This window comes from Drosophila eugracilis, unplaced genomic scaffold (genome assembly GCF_018153835.1).
Source record: "Drosophila eugracilis isolate 14026-0451.02 unplaced genomic scaffold, ASM1815383v1 contig_1765, whole genome shotgun sequence".
Lineage (NCBI taxonomy): Eukaryota > Metazoa > Arthropoda > Insecta > Diptera > Drosophilidae > Drosophila > Drosophila eugracilis.
Genome location: NW_024572605.1, coordinates 6,878,714 through 6,896,209, shown reverse-complemented (window position 1 = coordinate 6,896,209; position 17,496 = coordinate 6,878,714). Strand labels below are relative to the sequence as shown.

The 17,496-nt window shown below is 42.3% G+C and overlaps 4 protein-coding genes across 4 annotated transcripts in view; 1 reads left to right on the top strand and 3 right to left on the bottom strand.

Annotated features, from left to right (window-relative positions):
- LOC108106442 (irregular chiasm C-roughest protein) overlaps positions 1-17,496 on the bottom strand; it is a 125,552-nt gene that overhangs the window by 67,014 nt on the left and 41,042 nt on the right. The gene's annotated exons all lie outside the window — the stretch shown is intronic.
- On the bottom strand, positions 5,971-9,723 carry LOC108106440 (axoneme-associated protein mst101(2)). Its single transcript, XM_017213473.2, has 2 exons — positions 8,328-9,723; positions 5,971-8,261 (listed from the first exon to the last, which is right to left on the bottom strand). Exons 1-2 carry the CDS (start codon positions 9,712-9,714, stop codon positions 6,265-6,267), a joined length of 3,384 nt encoding a protein of 1,127 aa, XP_017068962.1. The 5' UTR covers positions 9,715-9,723; the 3' UTR covers positions 5,971-6,264.
- Positions 9,804-12,915, bottom strand: LOC108106441 (axoneme-associated protein mst101(2)). Its single transcript, XM_017213474.2, has one exon. It carries the CDS (start codon positions 12,774-12,776, stop codon positions 10,248-10,250), a length of 2,529 nt encoding a protein of 842 aa, XP_017068963.1. The 5' UTR covers positions 12,777-12,915; the 3' UTR covers positions 9,804-10,247.
- On the top strand, positions 14,701-17,041 carry LOC108106443 (axoneme-associated protein mst101(2)). The gene has a single exon (XM_017213476.2). The coding sequence runs from the start codon at positions 14,790-14,792 to the stop codon at positions 16,887-16,889; it is 2,100 nt and encodes a 699-aa protein (XP_017068965.2). The 5' UTR covers positions 14,701-14,789; the 3' UTR covers positions 16,890-17,041.

Below are 17,496 nucleotides of genomic sequence, written 5' to 3'. Positions count from 1 at the left end.
GCCTTTCATTTGGAAAAGTAAAACAATAAATTTCCCATAAAATGCCAGCCTTTGTCACGGACCTTTTATATTCAATTTATCAATTTATTATCTTCATATCTAAGCAAGCGGAGTTCAAAACGAAATTAATTCAATAAGGGAAACTTTTCGTTGAAGCGAAAAATCAGTGACCCATTTTGGAGTGACCTCAAATGAAATTGTCCGAACTTCCTTTGCACATTTCTCAACTTATTAATTTTCCATTAAACGTTACAAGCAATTAAGCCCGAACAAGAAAACCGAAACGAGAACCTGGGACCCAGAAATTATCAACACGTTCCGCTTATTAACTGTCGGCAAAATGTATATTTATACACATTCGCACATAAATAAAGAAAATGTCGAGCTACCAAGGATGAAATCCTTTCGGAAATCTGTCGCAATTGTTTGAGTTATGCCCCAGGCGGGCCAGAGAGAGAGAGGAGAGAAGTTATGAGAAGGGTTCCCTGGCATCAGGGAAAATATTGTCGAAATATATATCCGGGCAAGGCATTGAAAATCAAAAACATTTTAGCTCAAATATTTTGCAAGGCTCCTTTCGGTTTCTGGTTGGTGCGTAAATTTTACGCTCTCCTGGACTTGCCACAGACTTTCCAAAGCAGTGGCAGTGGCAGTGGGAGAGCAGGGGATGTGTAAGGGGATTCATCATGATGCGTTTGATTTTCATTTGTGTTTCTTGTATTTGTGCTTTGATTTAGATTTATGCATGATGATATGTTTTAAAGCGGAAGCCAGCCAGAGCATATAGGAAGTGGATTGAGGTTGGATTGGGAATCTAGAATCCAGAGTCCTTGGTTCAGGACATTACGCCTCAAAAGCTGCCAGCAGACAGCAGCCAGCTGTGCCACTTGAAGCAATTTATGAAGCATTTTACTTACTTAGCAGCTGATTTACTCCCATCTCTTATTCGCCTTACATGCTCGTATATATAGAAGATATATATATATATATATATGTATACCCCACCCAGCAAGGACCTTCAGCCAAGCACATGTGTTTGCAATTTTTCTATGAATATGAAATAAGTCCCTCCTTCGCATGTGCGTAAATAAACAAACGGAGCAGCAAAAGCCGAGACACCAGTGGAAATGCCAGCAAGGACTCCCTGAATCTGAGTCCTGCGATCGAGTGTTTACCCAAGGCGTTGCCAACTCCGAATGAAAATACACAAAGCGCACTTTACGGCTGCCTGCCAGTCAGCCAGCTAACGAAATTTAATGTGCGTTTTATGCAAAATGGGATCTTAGAAACCGGAAGAAAAGGGCGCTCCATAAGCCCCATAAATCCTCATCCGTTTCCTTATCCCACAAATAATCATCAAGGTCGGGGTTACTATGAAATTCGATCAGTTGCTAGACAACCATGTTTACATATTTTAGACTTAACACAGGGAAAAACCAATTATTTTGTGATTTATTTTTGATTGCTGTATTCGGGAGTGATGAGTTAAAAGTTAATTCGAAGTTGTTAAAACAACCAAAAGGTTGGAAAACTTCTTCTTATATTGGATTTAAAATTACAAGTTCCTTTCGTTAGCCACAAAGTGTAGTCTTGATTGACATTTAATTGATATATAATAGAGATGTTCTTTCTCCAAGTGCATTCCGACATAAGGGTGCTGGAAAATTAATCATAATTGCTCAAAGCCAAAGGGAGGAAGGCAGGACTCTCGGTTCGTTAGGGCATCAGCTTCAGCATCAGCCGCCGTCTGGCCCTGCTGCTGCTGTTGTTGTTGTCTATCCGATGATTTGCCAATTTCGTCTGGCGCTGTCTATTTGGCTTGTTTACATAAAAATATTGCCAAGACGAACACGACAAACGATGACGATGATGGCAATGGCAATGGCAATGGCCGGGTGTGGATTGAGGAAAACATAATGAGGCAGACAACAGTCCAGACGAAAGGGGGGAAAAGTCATGGAGCCAGACTTTCCCGGCTTTGTAGTTACCACCAAAATGCAACGAAAAGAAGGAAAGAAAAAAACACGAAATGCCAGACAAAATGGCAAACAGAAGTAAATGCGTGACTTTCACTTTGATGTCAAACGAGAAGAAGGGGCAGCTGCGAGGATATAACCGAGACAAGTGTCGATTTGACCAAAGCTATTTCTTCATTCCGGCAAAAATACTGCGCTGTTTGCATAGACAGGCACGTGCCATTTTCCAAGGGGTTTTCCTCGTTTTCTTTTTTTTTTTTGAAGCAGCTGCAAAACCTGCGAAGTAAGCAATCAGACAGGTTTCTTCTTTGCCCTCAGAGGTGAATTCGAGTGTGATGAGATGTCCGAAAACAAGACATTAAGGGGGCACTTTTTATCTCCTCAAAAAGGAAAAGCAAAAAAAAAAAAAAGTGCAACACCTTAGGATGGCAAACCTGACCAAGGCAAACACAAATTCTACAGGCCGCTGAAGGCGAACTCAAGTCAACTGCAAAAAACTTTTGGATGAGGAGTAGGAAATGCCAGTCAGGTTGCAGGTGACACACCTTGAGGCGCTGCAGAACAAGATACTGAACTGAGTGAGACATGGAAATTTTTGGGCAGACAGGCGGCTTATCATACCAGAAGCGTTCTCGAGTGAAATGAATGCACCGGTTGGCGGTGGGGCAGGACATGTGAAGGGGGTAATCAGAACCTCAAGCTGATGTCCACTGCCACTTGCACTGCTCCCCAGAACAGACAACTGCAAGATAATGAAGCGTAAACTTGAAAGAAAAGTGAGCTGGGAAATATAGAAATGTTTGCCCAGACTTTGCGATAAAAGTTGGCCGAGCCAAATTGTGTGTAAATACTTAAAAAGTCGTTAGGATGGTGGTTTGGTCAAAAGGAGCGGTCAGAGACACCGGGAAAATGATGCTGAAAAGAAACGCGGAGCTGGGAGTAAGGGAAAGAAACAGTCAGCGAAGTGGAAGGCTTTTAATGAGCAGTTGACGTCATCATCATTAAAAATGTGCAAGCTGCGTTTCTGATGATTGATTGGGTTCTGTTTGCTCCTTTCAGCCGCCATTAAATGCGCCTGAAAGCGCGCAGCCATAAATTTGCTTAATCAAACTATTTAGCCAGCCGGTAGATGTAGATGTCACGCATCGGAAGTCAAGCTGCTGCAGCTCCATTACGGTTACGGGCACAAGGTCCATAGTTCTGGAGACTCTCTACGGCAAGTTGTGGGGGTGTGGTAGGGGAAAACTCACTCACTCCTTCGCCGTAACGAGCGCCTCACATGTGTTGCATGCTTTTAGGCGCTGCTCAGACGACACACATAATCCTAATTAATTGCCGGCATCGGCATCAGCATTCAGGCAGCAGGCAGCCAGGATCCATCCAGGAGCAGAGGCTCCATCTCATCCCAGCCGCCAGGGAATACGCAACGAATGCATTCTGGCAGGTGCATGTGAGCACTTCGTGCGCGCCATTTACCCAGCGAGTATTTGGGTGGTAATGGGGGGCGAGGATGGTGCACTGAGAGAAAATGTCTCTGATTTTGTTTTCTTATTTCCCAAAAGAAATATCTAAAGATTCTGAATCTTTAAAGTAGAAAACCTTAAATAAAATGATTTAAATAATATCCTTAAAACTTCCTTGACTTTCTCCCAGTGTAACTGTCATCTCCTCCGATTTCCCGATATCCCCCCCTCGTTTCATGCCACTGCGCCATTATTTCCTTTTGATTTGCTTTGGCTGCAAAAGTCGTGGCGTGTTGAATGGCGTTCTAGTGAGGGGCAAGCGACGCATTTCATGCACTCGGCTGAGCTTTCGAGTTGCTTAACGCGTTTGATGTTTGCTACCAGCTCAGGCACCCTCATTCCTTATGGCCCTCCTCCGTCGTCCATAAAATTTAATGCATCCTGCGAGTGTGACAGCCTGGCGGGCCTACGAATATCCCACATAATCCGCCGGAGACATCGCCCGGCTGTGTGGGCACAGGGAAAATGCTGTAACTTTTGAGCCAGCCAAGTGATGTGAAAACCCGTTGTCAGATGAAGGATAATTGGGTTTTCACGGACGGAATTTAATTTCTGCATCTTTAAGAGCCGGGCTATGTTGATATTTGAAGACCCGGAAAGCTGCAATTGAGCTGCCCGATCATCCCCAAGGGAAACAGAAAGAAAAATGGCAAAAGTTTTCAACTCTGCGCTGGGCTGAGAAGCCCCATTAAACCAGCCACAATAATCGATTCTCAAGTCGAACATCGAAGTCTTGGGTTTTGGCCAGGCTAATTTCCTTGTGTCGAGGGAAAAGGCTTAGGCAACTGGATGAAAGGGATGACTGACTGCTACTCTGCCCCAAAGTATGCAACACAATTTTAATTAGTTTGCAAAAGTATTTTAATTTTTGCAATTTGAGTGCCAGAAAAAGGGAAATCTTGAAAACCCAATGCCCCTGCGGCTGGCAATCCCGAAATATTTTGAAATTCCTCTCTTTAATGATTATTAACATTATTAGTTGTAATGAGCGTCGTCAGCGCGTTTTAAAGTTCCCCACCACCCCCCTCATTGAGGCATGGCAAATGGCAACAGAAATTTGCCTGCCATTCAAAGACCAAAAAAAAGAAAGAAAAAAAAAGAACAAGAGGCGCGGCTCGAAAAAAAAGTGCCAGCAAAACGCAGAGAAAGTTGAAAAAGTTGGAGAGAAATTTTCGCAATTATTTTTCTGTTTTAATGTAATAGTGGGATTCTGCCTTTTTTTATGATTATTTTTTTTTTTTTCTCTTTCTTTTTTGGCGCGCTGCACGTTCTACGCTTTCAAACAAAAAAGTTTGTTTAAACTATGTGGCCGGCCGGACCGGAATGGGTTTGCCGGACGGAGTCTAGCGGTTGCGTCGGGCACGCCGGAAAATATGCTTTGATTTTTGGCCCGTCCATTGCGTGGAATGCAGTTCGAATTGTTTGGTCCCTGGTTTTTGTGTGGACTTTTCTCGGACATATATATCTATATATATATATATATATATTTTATTTTTGGATATGCCAAAGTTTTCAAATTAAAGGCTGGGGCTTTGACCGAAAGTTTTGCGGCTGTGGGCAGCGGCGGCTCTTTTTGCCATGATTAGTGATTGAGTTTGGTTCTTGGACTTACGCAAAGGCTGGAAGGCACTTACCTAAAAAGAGAAAAAAAAAAAAATACAAAAAAAGTGTTAATTAAAGTTGGAAAAACGTGGAATGTTCTAAAGGTAAAAATATGCTTAAGCTAGGATGGACCAGAGTCAGATTATCGGTTTCATTTTAGTCCCCAAATTCCCCGGGCAACTAAAAGTCTGTTCTGTGAGCATCCCGAACTTAATTACACACAACTCATTTGTCGCACACAAAAACCACTCCCAGAGAAGCGCCGCATGGGACTCGGTCGTCTGGGAAATGGAAAACCCGAAACGAGACGAGAGACGACACATGACATATAGCAAAAAAGTAGATGGAGGAATAGCCGGAGCAGTGGCCAAAACAACAAGGATCCTGTGAGCCATGAGCCACCAGCTCAGACTTTTGTTTATATGTCATAAAAATTACTCATACGTTAATAATTTAAACGGATGGCTGTTGATGATGGGTCACATGGCGTCTGCAAATTTGCTTTGGCCATGGCCAGAATGGCCAGGACTAACTGTGAATCAATACGAAATGAAAACCAAATAAGCAATGTCCTCCTCTACCCACTGATCAAACACAAGGCCGTCACCTCAAGCCGGTTGGCTTTGCTTCGATGCCCGATAAGTTTCGCTATCATGTCGGAAAATTCATAACCAAGGCAATGACAGACATTGAGCATATTATCTGATGTCTGGTGGGTGAATGGGGGGTGTATGGGGCTGGTGCGGTGGCAAATTCATTATTTCATCAATAAAACAACAAAGCAATCAATATTGTGAGCTGTCCAGTTTGTTTGCTTTAGCAGGAATGGCCGAGAGATACTCCTAAGTAAATACACGGCACATCGTATGTGTCTGCAATCATTTATATTTATTCATGAGGCAATATTAGGAAACCGGTATCAATTTCCAATTTGTAGGCTCTTTCCCAGATATCCCTTCATAAGATATCTTTGAATTTAATTTACTAAGTAAAAGTTCAATATGAAATGCTGTTTTGATTTAGCTAGCTTTACTTTCAGATTGTTGGTTTTCTGTTTATTTCGGCTATTGTTAGTTTGGATAGGAATTCGAAAATGTTTTCCTTTTAATTGGCATCATCAGACAGTAGCACATCATCCGGAACTCATCGCACCTTTGTTCTGGTTATATCTTTAGGCTAGACTCATCATCGCATTTCCCTCTAATAATTGCAGCAAAGGGCCACAACAAGGACGAACCTTTTCGTAGTTCGTCCCTTTTGTAGCCCCGTTTACTGAAAGGATTAGAGGGTGTTATTCGACTGAGCCAGAGCACCCCAAGGGTATCGTTGATGGTCAGTGCTTTCAGTTCGGGCAGCAGTCCGCGAGGGCAGCAGCTCTTCTCCAGCAATGGAGTTGGCGGTGCAGTTGGTTTGTACAGAAAGGCAGATCGTGGAAGTAGAGGCCACAGGCACGGATTGGGGAACCTTTCTCGGCTACCCTTTTGCAGGATGGGATCACACTGATCCAACTCCTGATATCCTCTCTTTGGTCTGGCTAAGCCTGTTCGCAGGAATAAACCTAACCCTTGGATCTCGAATCGGTTCTTACTTTCTGGGTTCTCTTTTCTCCCTTGATCCTGCAGCTGCTTAATAAGTTCTTTTTCCTTTCGCAGTCTCTTCAATTCGTTCCTCGCCCTCCAGTTTCTGATTTCTTCTTCTGCTGATTTCTTCCTTCTTTCGAGGATATCATACCATTTCCTTAGGTTAATTAGGGCAAACTTATCTACAGGCTTATCATCCTTTTTGCTTTTTCCCGTCAGGCCAACCTTCTTCTTAATTTTTTCAAAGGTGCTCTTGTTTTTCTTACCTGGATCTTGCTTCTTGTCATTTTCTTCAGCACTCTTCTTCTTAAGTTCGTCTTCTTCTCGTTTTTTTCCGAGTTCAAGTTCAGCACACTTTTTCCTTAGTTCGTCTTCTGAATCTTTGGTTTTATCATCTTTTGGTTTTCTCATCTGTTTTGCATAATTTTCACATCTTTTTCTTAAGCTAAATTCTGCACATCTTCTTCTCAGAGAGAGTTCTTGGCACTTTCTTCTCTCCTCTTCTCTGGCACATCTTTCCTCAAGCTCCGCTTCCTCGCATTTCTCTTTGAATTTTTGAAAGGCACATTTCTTTTTTAATTCTTCCAATTTACACTTTTCTTTTAGTTCTTCTTCTGCGCATTTCTGTTTTAATTCTTCTTCTGCACATTTATCTTCTAGCTTCTCTTTGGCACAATGTTTCTTTAGTTCTTGTTCTTTACATTTCTTTTTGAACTTTTTAAATTTCTCTTGTAAATCCTCTTCTGATTGGTTTTTACTTTCATATTCCTGAGAACATTTGTCCTTCAATTCTTCTAAAGCACATTTCTCCCTTAATTTCTCTTCTTCACACTTTTCTTCTAATTCCATTTCTAAGCATTTCTTTTTTAACTCGGAAAGACATTCTTTTGAGCTTTGATCACATTTCGTCTTTCCTTCATCTTCTGCTAGCTTTTCTTGCAACTCTTCTATTACACGTTTCATTTTCTCTACAAGATCCTCATCGCATTTTTCCGCTTTTCCAGATGTTTTATCATTGACACATCCCTCTTGTTTCTCTAATTCTTCTTCAGCTTTTCTCAATTCATCTTTTATGCTTTTGTTAAGGCTTTCTTTAGTGCACTTCTTCTTCAGGGAACGACTTTCTATTGCTTGCTTTATGCGTTCGCACTGCTTAACAATGACATCAACATGCTCCATAATGCAATGGTCCGTACTTTCCAAGTTTGTAATGCTTGATTTTGACCTTCTACAAACATCATTTCCTTGACTCTTGCGGCACTGCATGTAATGCTTCCAGAAATTTTTCACCAATTTGGATGCATTCTCGTCCTTATCAAACTCTTTCCCATTGCAAGATTCTCCATCTTCCGCTTCTATTTTCTTTTCTACTAGGAACATACATTTGGCCATCAATTCCGCAATTCGAAACTTCACCTTATCTTTTTCATCTAACATTTGAAAGCATTTACAGTAGTCATCTTTTGTAGAACCCTTATTCCTATCATTATCATCGAGTTCCCAAAGATTCTGATGAACCTGGTCCTTAAACAAGTCGTGCAGGCTTTCGTTGCAAGATTGATCATCCAAACTCGAAGAATCTGAACGTAAATTAAGTAGTTTAATATTTGGTATACACTCGACTACATGGATTTGTTTTAGTTCACCTGTTGGCTTATCACAGGATTCGTAATTGGGACTTTTTTGACTTCCAGGTTTATATTCAGTATGTTCCCAAAGATGTTTGTGGTTCTTGTTCTTAAAGATGTCATAGAATCTGCCTGGTTTCTTCTGATCTGAGTTACAATATTCTGAATATGGATCAACCAGTTCTAGTTTAAATTTATTATAACAATCACAAGACTTTTGTAGATTTCCGTCGATCTTCTTGTTTTTTATTTCTTGTCCTGAAGAAGAAAAGGGGGTCTGTTGATCATTAGTTTTCTGTTGACTCTGACTAACTTTTGGTTGTACTTTATCACTGTTCATATTTTCAGGAGGTTTGATCTCAATGGATGTAGTTTTCTTCAGAGACTGCAGACGACCGTTGGTTTCCTCCTGGGCCTTACATATTAGCTTCTCTTCACGAGCCTTCATTATCTCCAAAGAACTTGTAGGTATTTCTTTATCCTTGACAGATTCTTCTTGGCAGCCACTTGTCCTTCCTTCTTCACTTGATTTTGAATTTGAAGTGACTTTGGATTTTCCACCTAGCATGATCACTTCTTCTTTTTGTGGTCTTCTGAAAACATCAAGAACTGCGGAATCTATGGGCCTGTCATTATACTGTGTCTTTCGAACTTTTGGCCTTGGCCTTATACGCTTGTGCTTTTTATATTTATAATGATAACGCTGCATTTTTTCCATGATTCCGGGATGATACTTCATTAGGTCAGCCCGCTTGCCCTCCTCCAGCTGTTGTCTAACTTTTTTTCCCTTTGACACGAGCATTGTTATAAAATTTCGAATGGAATTTCCAGGATCCTGGTACTCGTAGTACTCGGTGTCCTCAGTGTCATCTGGATATGACCTATCAGAACGGGATTTGGGAGACTCCCTAATTACTTGGATCTCTTCTCTTCTGCTATGTGTTCTTGGCGTTCCGTCAACACCTTCGCTCATCAGCTGATTTAGCCGTTTGCTGATTTTCTTGTTGTATCTTTGATTTACGGGCCGAGGCCTTGGGCGGCCATGGAAGTCCCTAGGGTCCCTGCTAGTATCCTTGTGGTACAGCCTACCTTTGCGATTAAGAAGAAAGCCATTCCCAGGATGACTGTTACCACTGACTTTCAAGTTGCGAACTCTGCCCACAATGCAGACCTTCTGACGAACCTGTTTTATAGAAGGTGATGGGCCGGGTTTGCTAAGATCGGTGGTAAGAATGCCGCCGCACATTGGAGGCTCAAACTGGAAGGAGGTAATCGAAGGCTGCCAGCTGGAAGGATTGCTGTGAGAGTCATTGCTCTTAAACTTTGTCCAGGTCTTGAGGTAGGGACTGGGCCGAGAACAGACCAGCAGGCGGTTCAACTGAGAACTTATGCATCTGCGAAACATACCAATGACCTCGAAAGAATCCAGCGGAAGAGTCCTTCAGAGTGCTGCCAATGAAATTTAGATGGTTCCTAATAAAAACTAAGTCAACGTTTACGTGGGGGCAGTTACGGGAATTTTTATTTAAAATACTAAGCAAAGTGAAATAAAATTCATGACAGCTTTTTTTGGGGTCACAGTTTTCTTTTTGGGGTTCCGAAAGCCAGGAGGGCAATGATGCTGCGATGCGATTGATGGACGGCCTCACCATTGACATTTGTTGACACTGACTACATACCATTGATGTTGCTTAAGTTGGCCAAGACCCCGGTGGCGTTCGCAAGAAATATCGCCCAGTTGGTGCAGTCACCTTTTACCTCTTCCTCGAACCTGGAATCAGAATGCGATCTTGACAAACGGCTTGTGGTGCATCAACTGGAGGATAAGCAATCTTGAGACCGCCGCCGCATTCTGAACACTAACTGTCACCTTCATTGTGGAAAAGCTCTGAGTATTTTCGGAAAGTCTGCTTGATCTACATTTTTTCTTGAGCTTTCCTATTCGGGATCGCACTTAGCGGGCGAGGTCTTCTTTTTATCAGCTTTTTCCTTTTCAAGCTTTTCATTTTTTTCAAATTCATCACATGCCTTAAGAACTTTGTCCTCTTCTGCCCTCTTCTTTTGTTCCTCTTCCTCTTGTTTCTGTTTTTCTTCTGCTTCTTTTTGCATCGCTTCTAGTTTCTTGGTCAGCTCTTTCTCTTCTTTCAGCAGCTTGCCCAGTCTCTCACCTAATTCGTCCAGTTTCTTCTTCTTGGCTTCCCTTTCGCATTTTATCTTTTGAAGCTCCTCATCGCATTTCTTTTTCATTTCGTCATCTTCGCACTTTCTCTTTAGTTCTTCCGCCTGACACTTTTTCTTTTGCTCTTCCGCTTCGCACTTTCTCGCCTTCTCTTCTTCTAAGCACTTTTTCTTTTGCTCTTCCTCTTCGCATTTTTTCTGTTGTTCCATCATTTTGCATTTCTGCTCCTTATCGATCTCTCCGCATTTTTCTTTTTCGGCTAGCTCCATCTCTCTCTTTTTCTTCAGCTCATCTTCTTCGCGTTTTTGCTTTCTGGCGGCTTCCTCTTTGGCTTTTTTCTTCAGCTGTTCCTCTTTTTGCCTTTGCTCTGCTCGTTTTTTCCTAGCCTCGCATAGCACCTTTTGAGCTTTCTCTATGCACTTTCTTTTTATTTCCTCGTCGCATATTTCAATGTCTAATTCTTGACATAGTTTCTTGAGCTCTTCGTTAATTTTCTTTATATCGTCCTGTTTTTTGGTTCGTTCTTCGCACGTTTTCTTAAGACATTTTTTCAGTTGCGCATCTTTTTCACAGTTTTCCTGTTTCGCCAAATCATCGCATTTCCTTTTAAGACGCGCGTCCGCACATTTCTTCATGCACGCACATCTATCGAGATTAGCTTTCAGCTCTTCATTTTCAGTTTCTTTATCCTTTTCTTCGTCTTGGCAAGATTTCGCAATCATTTTTTTGGCTTCCTTAGAAGCTTCGAGGAAATCAACTTCATTCTTTTCGGCAAGCTTTTGAATTAAAGGGCAGGATTTCTTCCATTTCAGCTGAACGCATTTTTCGAGCTTTCCTTTACCGCTGGACTCTGCTCGCTTCTGACCCTTACACTCTTCTTTGTTCTTCTCCTCGCACTTGTTCTTCTTCTTTGGCTCCCCAAAGGACTCAGCACACATTTTCTTTATTACCGTTTTACCGCACCTCTTCTTGATTTCCGCCTTAAGGCAATTCTCGACGTCAGAAATTTGTTTCTGTTCTTGCGGACTTAAACGCTTTTGAGTCTGACATAAGTCGTCCCACTCTTTCTTCACGCACTCCTCTAGCTTCTGTTCAAACGGAGTTTTGGGTTTCGGAGGCTTTTTAGATTTCTTACCGTCCGTGGAACACACCGGCTGCTTTCCTTTTTCTTTTTCCTGTTCTTTGTTTTTATCTTTCTTCTCCACTTTATTGCTCTTAGCTTTCGAATCTACTTCTCCCTTAGTCGCTTTCTGCTCTTTGGCCTTTTTGGAATCCTTTGGGCTTTCCTGATCTTTAGGCTGTTCTTTCTTTGCCTTCTTGCCTGTTTCTTTATTCTTGTCGGCGCATTTCTCCTCTTTTTTCGGCACTTCTGGACATTTCTGTTCCTTTGACTTCTTGGGATTCTCCGGGCATTTCGGCTCTTTAGGCTGTTCTTTTTTCTCCTTAGCGGCGGATTCCTTCAAGTCTTCTGCACATTTTTCTTCCTCTTTAGGCTTTTTCTGCACATCCTTACAACTATCTATTTTTGGTTCCTTTTCCTTGTTGGGTTTTGCTTTGGGAGTTTCCTTCTTTTGTGCACATTCTTTAACCTCTTTCTTGGCACAATCTTCTTTGGGAGCATTATCTTGATTTTTATCCTCTTCACAATCCTTCTTGCACTGAGATTGCATCTGCTTTTCTAACTCAGCTTCTAAAAGCTTTGTGGTTTCTTCTATGCATTTCTTAAGCGTTTCTGATTCTTGATTTATCTTTGCGATAGCCTCTTTTTTTTGCTCTTTATTAGGTTCCTCGCAATCCTCCTTCGTGCTTTCCCCTTTCGTAGCAGGACATTGCTTCATCAACTGCTTTATCTTCTTCTCCTTGATCATTCGCTCGTAGCGGTGCTTCAGCTCCTGCTCCTTGCAGTACTTCTGCATCACTGACTTCAAGCAGATCTTCCTAACACCAGTCATCACGCACTCCATCATCTCCTTCATGGCCTTCTGCTCCTCCGCTGTCATGCATTCCATTTTTGCGTTTATTGCCTCCGTCTTTTTTTCGATGCAGATTTTCAACATACATCTTAGCCGTTCCGCATCTTTCCTAGCCGCCTCCTTCTTCTCGGCTGCCTTCTTCTTTTTCACCTCAAGTGCTTTCTTCTCCTTCGCTTCCTTGAAAGCCTTGCACTCCATTAGCGGTGGTGGATCGCCGTAGCAGCGCAGCTGGTATCTGTAAGGTATGATCACGGGTCCACGCGTTGTATGTCTGGACAGCCGTGCAAGAAGGCAGCCGGTAAATCTGGAGGACATATTTAATTCCCAGTACCTCGCCCCCTTGTACAGTATTAAAAAAAACAAAAAATGAAGACCGAGTTTTGAATTTTGAATAATATGCTTATGCTCTACGTCTGGAAGTAAAATTACATTTTCTTTACTTCACCTTCTTTACTTTCTGAATGCCTATCCATGAAAAGTCTACTGTGTTGGGATGATAATCTGTTACCATTAAGGATTATGATAACAATTTCGGTCATTAAGTTTATTTTTTATGTTTAAAACATTTTTGGTAAAGTTGCTTTTAAGTGGTGACCCAAACCTTTCCTAACACTTCATCTATTTAAATGGGACTTTCCCTATTCCCATGATTGATTTCTACCATTGTTTAAATATTTATTGCAGTTAGTTACCAAATTTGAACTATTGTGGCCTCGTTTCCTAAGTGGTTGTGCTGCGAACGCAAGGGTGGTGGGAGGTGCTTCGAAAAGGTTACAATTGAAAAGCTCGTCTTGCCGGCGTCAACAATTTTCCAATCTTTGCACAAACCTCAGAAATGACAACAACGCAACAGAGCCACAACCACGACATAGTTACATACACAAACACACACAGACCCCACCCACTCACACACACACACACACAAAACCCATCGAAAAAGAGAGAGCCAACGGCAGGCAAACACTTTTGTCGAACATAAAATCGAGCACAACTTAATTAAATGTTAAAAGCGCGACCGCAGCGCGTCTGTGGCTGCCAAAGGTGTGAATACGAAGGGGTTGATAGGTATGGGACGGGGGCATGGGCTTTTCCGGTGAGTGGGTGGAAATGCCGTTATCACACCAAAGAAGACGCTGACAGACGCTAACTTCATTTTCGGGGGACTGCTTCAAATTAGCAAACCTGTCAACTGTCAGTGTTTCTGAGTTGAAGTGCGGCCAGAAGTATGCGGGGCGGTCGTTTAAAGGTGTGGGGTAGTAGCTATGTGTCCCCCAGGCGAAAAGCAAGACAATGTGCCTCACCTTGCAACAACACCTTGCAGGAGAACCCCTTACCAACCCCCCTTCCAGCACTCACCATAAGGAAGTTGCTCTGCGAACTTTGCAGTCTATACAGAAGAAGCCTCTATATATGTGTGTGTGTGTGTAGGTGTGGGTGTGAGGTGTGGATGGATGTGGATGGGCTGTGCGGTGAATTATGGCATGTCTACTTCCGCCATCTGCCAACCCCCTCATTGCGTTGTTTGTAATTTGTTAATTTCCCGCATTTAGAAATTAATTTTCACTTCATGCGCCGCCAAGCAGACAACAGCAGACAGGTGAGTTCGAGTTGGCCTACCTTGGCAACACTGTCGCATATAAGTGTGCTTTAACTTTCTGCCACACACACACACTGGCAATACGAACTTGCACCGCAATTACGAGTATGCCTCCCCACTAACTCAAACCCAAGTCCAGGCCCAAAACCCAAACCAGCTCAACCCATCTACCTCACCGAGCTCATTGCGTATTTAAATTCCTTTATGTTGTCATTAATTTCTGCAACTTGTTCGGCAGTGTCGCTGTTAATTTTTAAGCGAAAGCTCTGCCCGAGCAGTCTGCCATGTGTTTGACACGTTTACATTTTAATTGCGCACATGTGTACTGGGGGAAATGCTCATTTTCATTGTTGATGCGAGCGGGCGAAAATGTGAAATGGGTCTGCGGAGTGTAAAACTTTAATTGCTTTATTATGTCGGCCAGCAGGCAGGTGGAAAATATCTCGAGAGACTCAAAATCGCAGCCTACTTTCGCGCGAAATTGGGCCAGGCAACTTTTGTCCCCCTTAAGGGTTAGAAGAAACATAATTTTTGGATTTTCCACAATTTATCTATAAAAAAGATTTACAACTTAATTACCTTTGTAAAACGAAGTTTCTTTAAAAATGTCTGCTTCAAGTAGTCTAAGAAAAATGAGTAAAACCCTGCAACTTTTTCTTTTAACTTAAAATCTAAGCCTATTTTTTCGAAATTGAATGTCTTAAAAATCGAAAAAAAATTGGTATTAAGCCATGACGTCGATGGGGCGTCATCTCTCACGATCTCTACTTTACCACCTTAAGCAGCCAAGATGGAATCGGATGTTTTTGAAATCCCACACTAACTTGCATTCAGTATCCGTTTACCTAGGACAGCCACAAGTGTTCAAAAGTAAAACCAAGGAAAACCCACTGAATGCGAGTTTAATAAGTAGACAAAAATCAAAAATGATGGAGGATCAGTCAGAAGAGAGAGCTTGCCAGAGCAAAGGGGAACCAACTTCATCCTTCTCGAGATCAGTACTTATTAGGGGAAGACGTAAAGTCCGAGTCTCTTTGTTCTGGGACAAAGTCAATGGCTGCTTACTACATTTTTCGCAACTTAAGTCCACTGGCTCGAGTACTTCTACCGATACCCTTACCTACCTTAACCAACAACGATCGTTTTGCAAAAAACCTGATGAAGATAAATGCTATTGTAAAAAGCAAGAGGAAGAGGACTGTTTTTTCGAGCCATTAGAAAAAACAGAACCTCCCAAGTGCCCCAAAAATTCCAGGTTATCAAGAAAGCGAAAACTTCTACAAGATCAGAAGAACAAAGCGACGGAGGTTGAAGAAGTTGGGGAAGAGGAATCTCCTAAAAACAAACTAGACGAAGCCGTTGAGGAGTTGAAGCACAAATGCATGCTGGCTTCCGAGAAGAAAGACTGTGAGCTAAAGCAGTACAAGGCACTCTGCGAAGAATTAAGAACCGCAAAGCCAGAAGGAAACGCAGAAGCGGTAGATTCTCTCGTAAAGTGCATGTTGTCTGGCATTAAGAAGGCCTGTGCTGCTCACGCCCAGAAGATGGTCTGCCAGAAAAAGTATGCTGCAGAGATTGCTGCGGCCGAAGCAGCGAAAAGGGAAAAGCAGAAAAAAGAGGGAAAGCCCATGGATTGCGAAAAGCCTGACGAGGACGACGAGTTTAGCGCTCTAAATAAGGAAGATAAGAAAAAGGCCAAAGAACAAGCCGAGCTGAAGCGTACACTCAAAGGAATAAAAGATAAATGCCAAAAGCAGCGTGAAGCGGCTGTGCTTAAGAAAAAAGAAGAAGCCAAGCTTGCTAAAAAGTGTGAAGAGGCAGCTGCGAAAAAGAAATGTGAAGAATTAGAGGCCAAAAAGAAATGTGAAGAAGCCGAACGCCAAAAGAAGTGCGAGGAAGCGGAGCGCAAGAAAAAGTGCGAGGAAGCAGCGGCAAAGAAGAAATGTGAAGAAGCAGAGGCCAAAAAGAAGTGTGAAGAAGAAGCGGCCAAAAAGAAGTGTGAAGAAGAAGCGGCCAAAAAGAAGTGTAAAGAAGAAGCGGCCAAAAAGAAGTGTGAAGAAGAAGCGGCTAAAAAGAAATGTCAGAAAGCAGCGGCCAAAGAGAAATGTGGAGCAAAGCCAGCCAAGAAGAAATGCGGAAAAAAGCCAGCTAAGAACAAATGTGGAGTAAAGGTAGCCAAGAAAAAATGTGGAGAACCAGCAACCAAGAAGAAATGTGGAGAAAACCCAGCGAAGAGTAAATGTTATGAAGCTGCAGCCAAAAAAAAGTGCGAGGAAGATGCAGCTAAGAAGAAATGTGAGGAAGCGGCAGCCAAGAAGAAATGTGAGGAAGCGGCAGCCAAGAAGAAATGTGAGGAAGCGGCAGCCAAGAAGAAATGCGAAGAAGCAGCAGCAAAAAAGAAATGTGAAGAAGCAGCAGCAAAAAAGAAATGTGAAGAAGAAGCTGCAAAGAAGAAATGTAAAGAAGACGCAGCAAAGAAGAAATGTGAAGAAGAAGCTGCAAAGAAGAAATGTGAAGAAAACGCTGCAAAAAAGAAATACCAAGAAGACGATGCCGCGGCTAAAGAGAAATGTGGAGAAGCAAAGGCTTTGAAAAAATGCGAGGAAGATAAGAATAAGAAACGTGAAGAAGCGGAGCGTAAAAAGAAAGGCGAAGAAGAGGCATTAAAAAAGAAATGCGAGGAAGCGAAGGCAAAACAAAAATGTGATGCTGAGAAAAAAAAACAGAACGAAGAAGCCGAGAGAAAAAGAGATTGTGAACTGGCAGAGTTTAAGAAGAAATGTAATGAGATTAGGAAAAAGGTGAAAGAGGATGATTGTGAAGAAAAGTAGGACAAATAGGTGGAAATTGCAAAGCAAAGAAACCAAAAGCGAAAGCTTACGGAGACGTGAGAGATGGAGTCCCAGGATCAAGGCGAGTTAAATACTGTTATATTTTATAATTCTACACTTTTCAGCTTTAATAAAATTTAATGGTGAAATGATATAGAGCTAAGGAGCAGAAGGTGATCCAAAGACCTAGTGTTATACAACTCTCTTGTATCCAAATCTAGATTCCAGAAGTTTTTTAAATATTCATTTCTAATTACTGTTAGTCTTTAAGTCTGGTTGCTTTTCCACGCTAAAGCATTAAAGCTATTTAAGACTGGCTTCATCGTCAGCCGGATAAACCACTATTGTTTGGTCGAGGAAATGCCAACAGACCCGCTAAGTACAGACTTGGTAAGGGGACAATGATGATGAAGAGCCGGCTGGTGGGGCCGGCAAACAATTGTGCCCGCTTGTCTTGTTTATTGTCATCCATCATGCTAAGGCTTCTGGTGGTTAGGGAGATCGTCTTCAAGCCCCCGATTTGCGGCTACCATCCGGTAGGTGGCTAGGTGACTAGGAGGCTCTAAATGTAAGAGGTGGGCGATAGGCGATGGGCGATGGGAGCTTA

Coding starts and splice junctions, on each gene's coding strand:
- LOC108106440 (XM_017213473.2), bottom strand. CDS start 9,714: ATGTTTCGCAGATGCATAAGTTCTCAGTTGAACCGCCTGCTGGTCTGT. Junction 8,262..8,327: donor ATCCTGTGATAAGCCAACAG/GTGAACTAAAAC, acceptor ATTTACGTTCAG/ATTCTTCGAGTTTGGATGAT.
- LOC108106441 (XM_017213474.2), bottom strand. CDS start 12,776: ATGTCCTCCAGATTTACCGGCTGCCTTCTTGCACGGCTGTCCAGACAT.
- LOC108106443 (XM_017213476.2), top strand. CDS start 14,790: ATGACGTCGATGGGGCGTCATCTCTCACGATCTCTACTTTACCACCTT.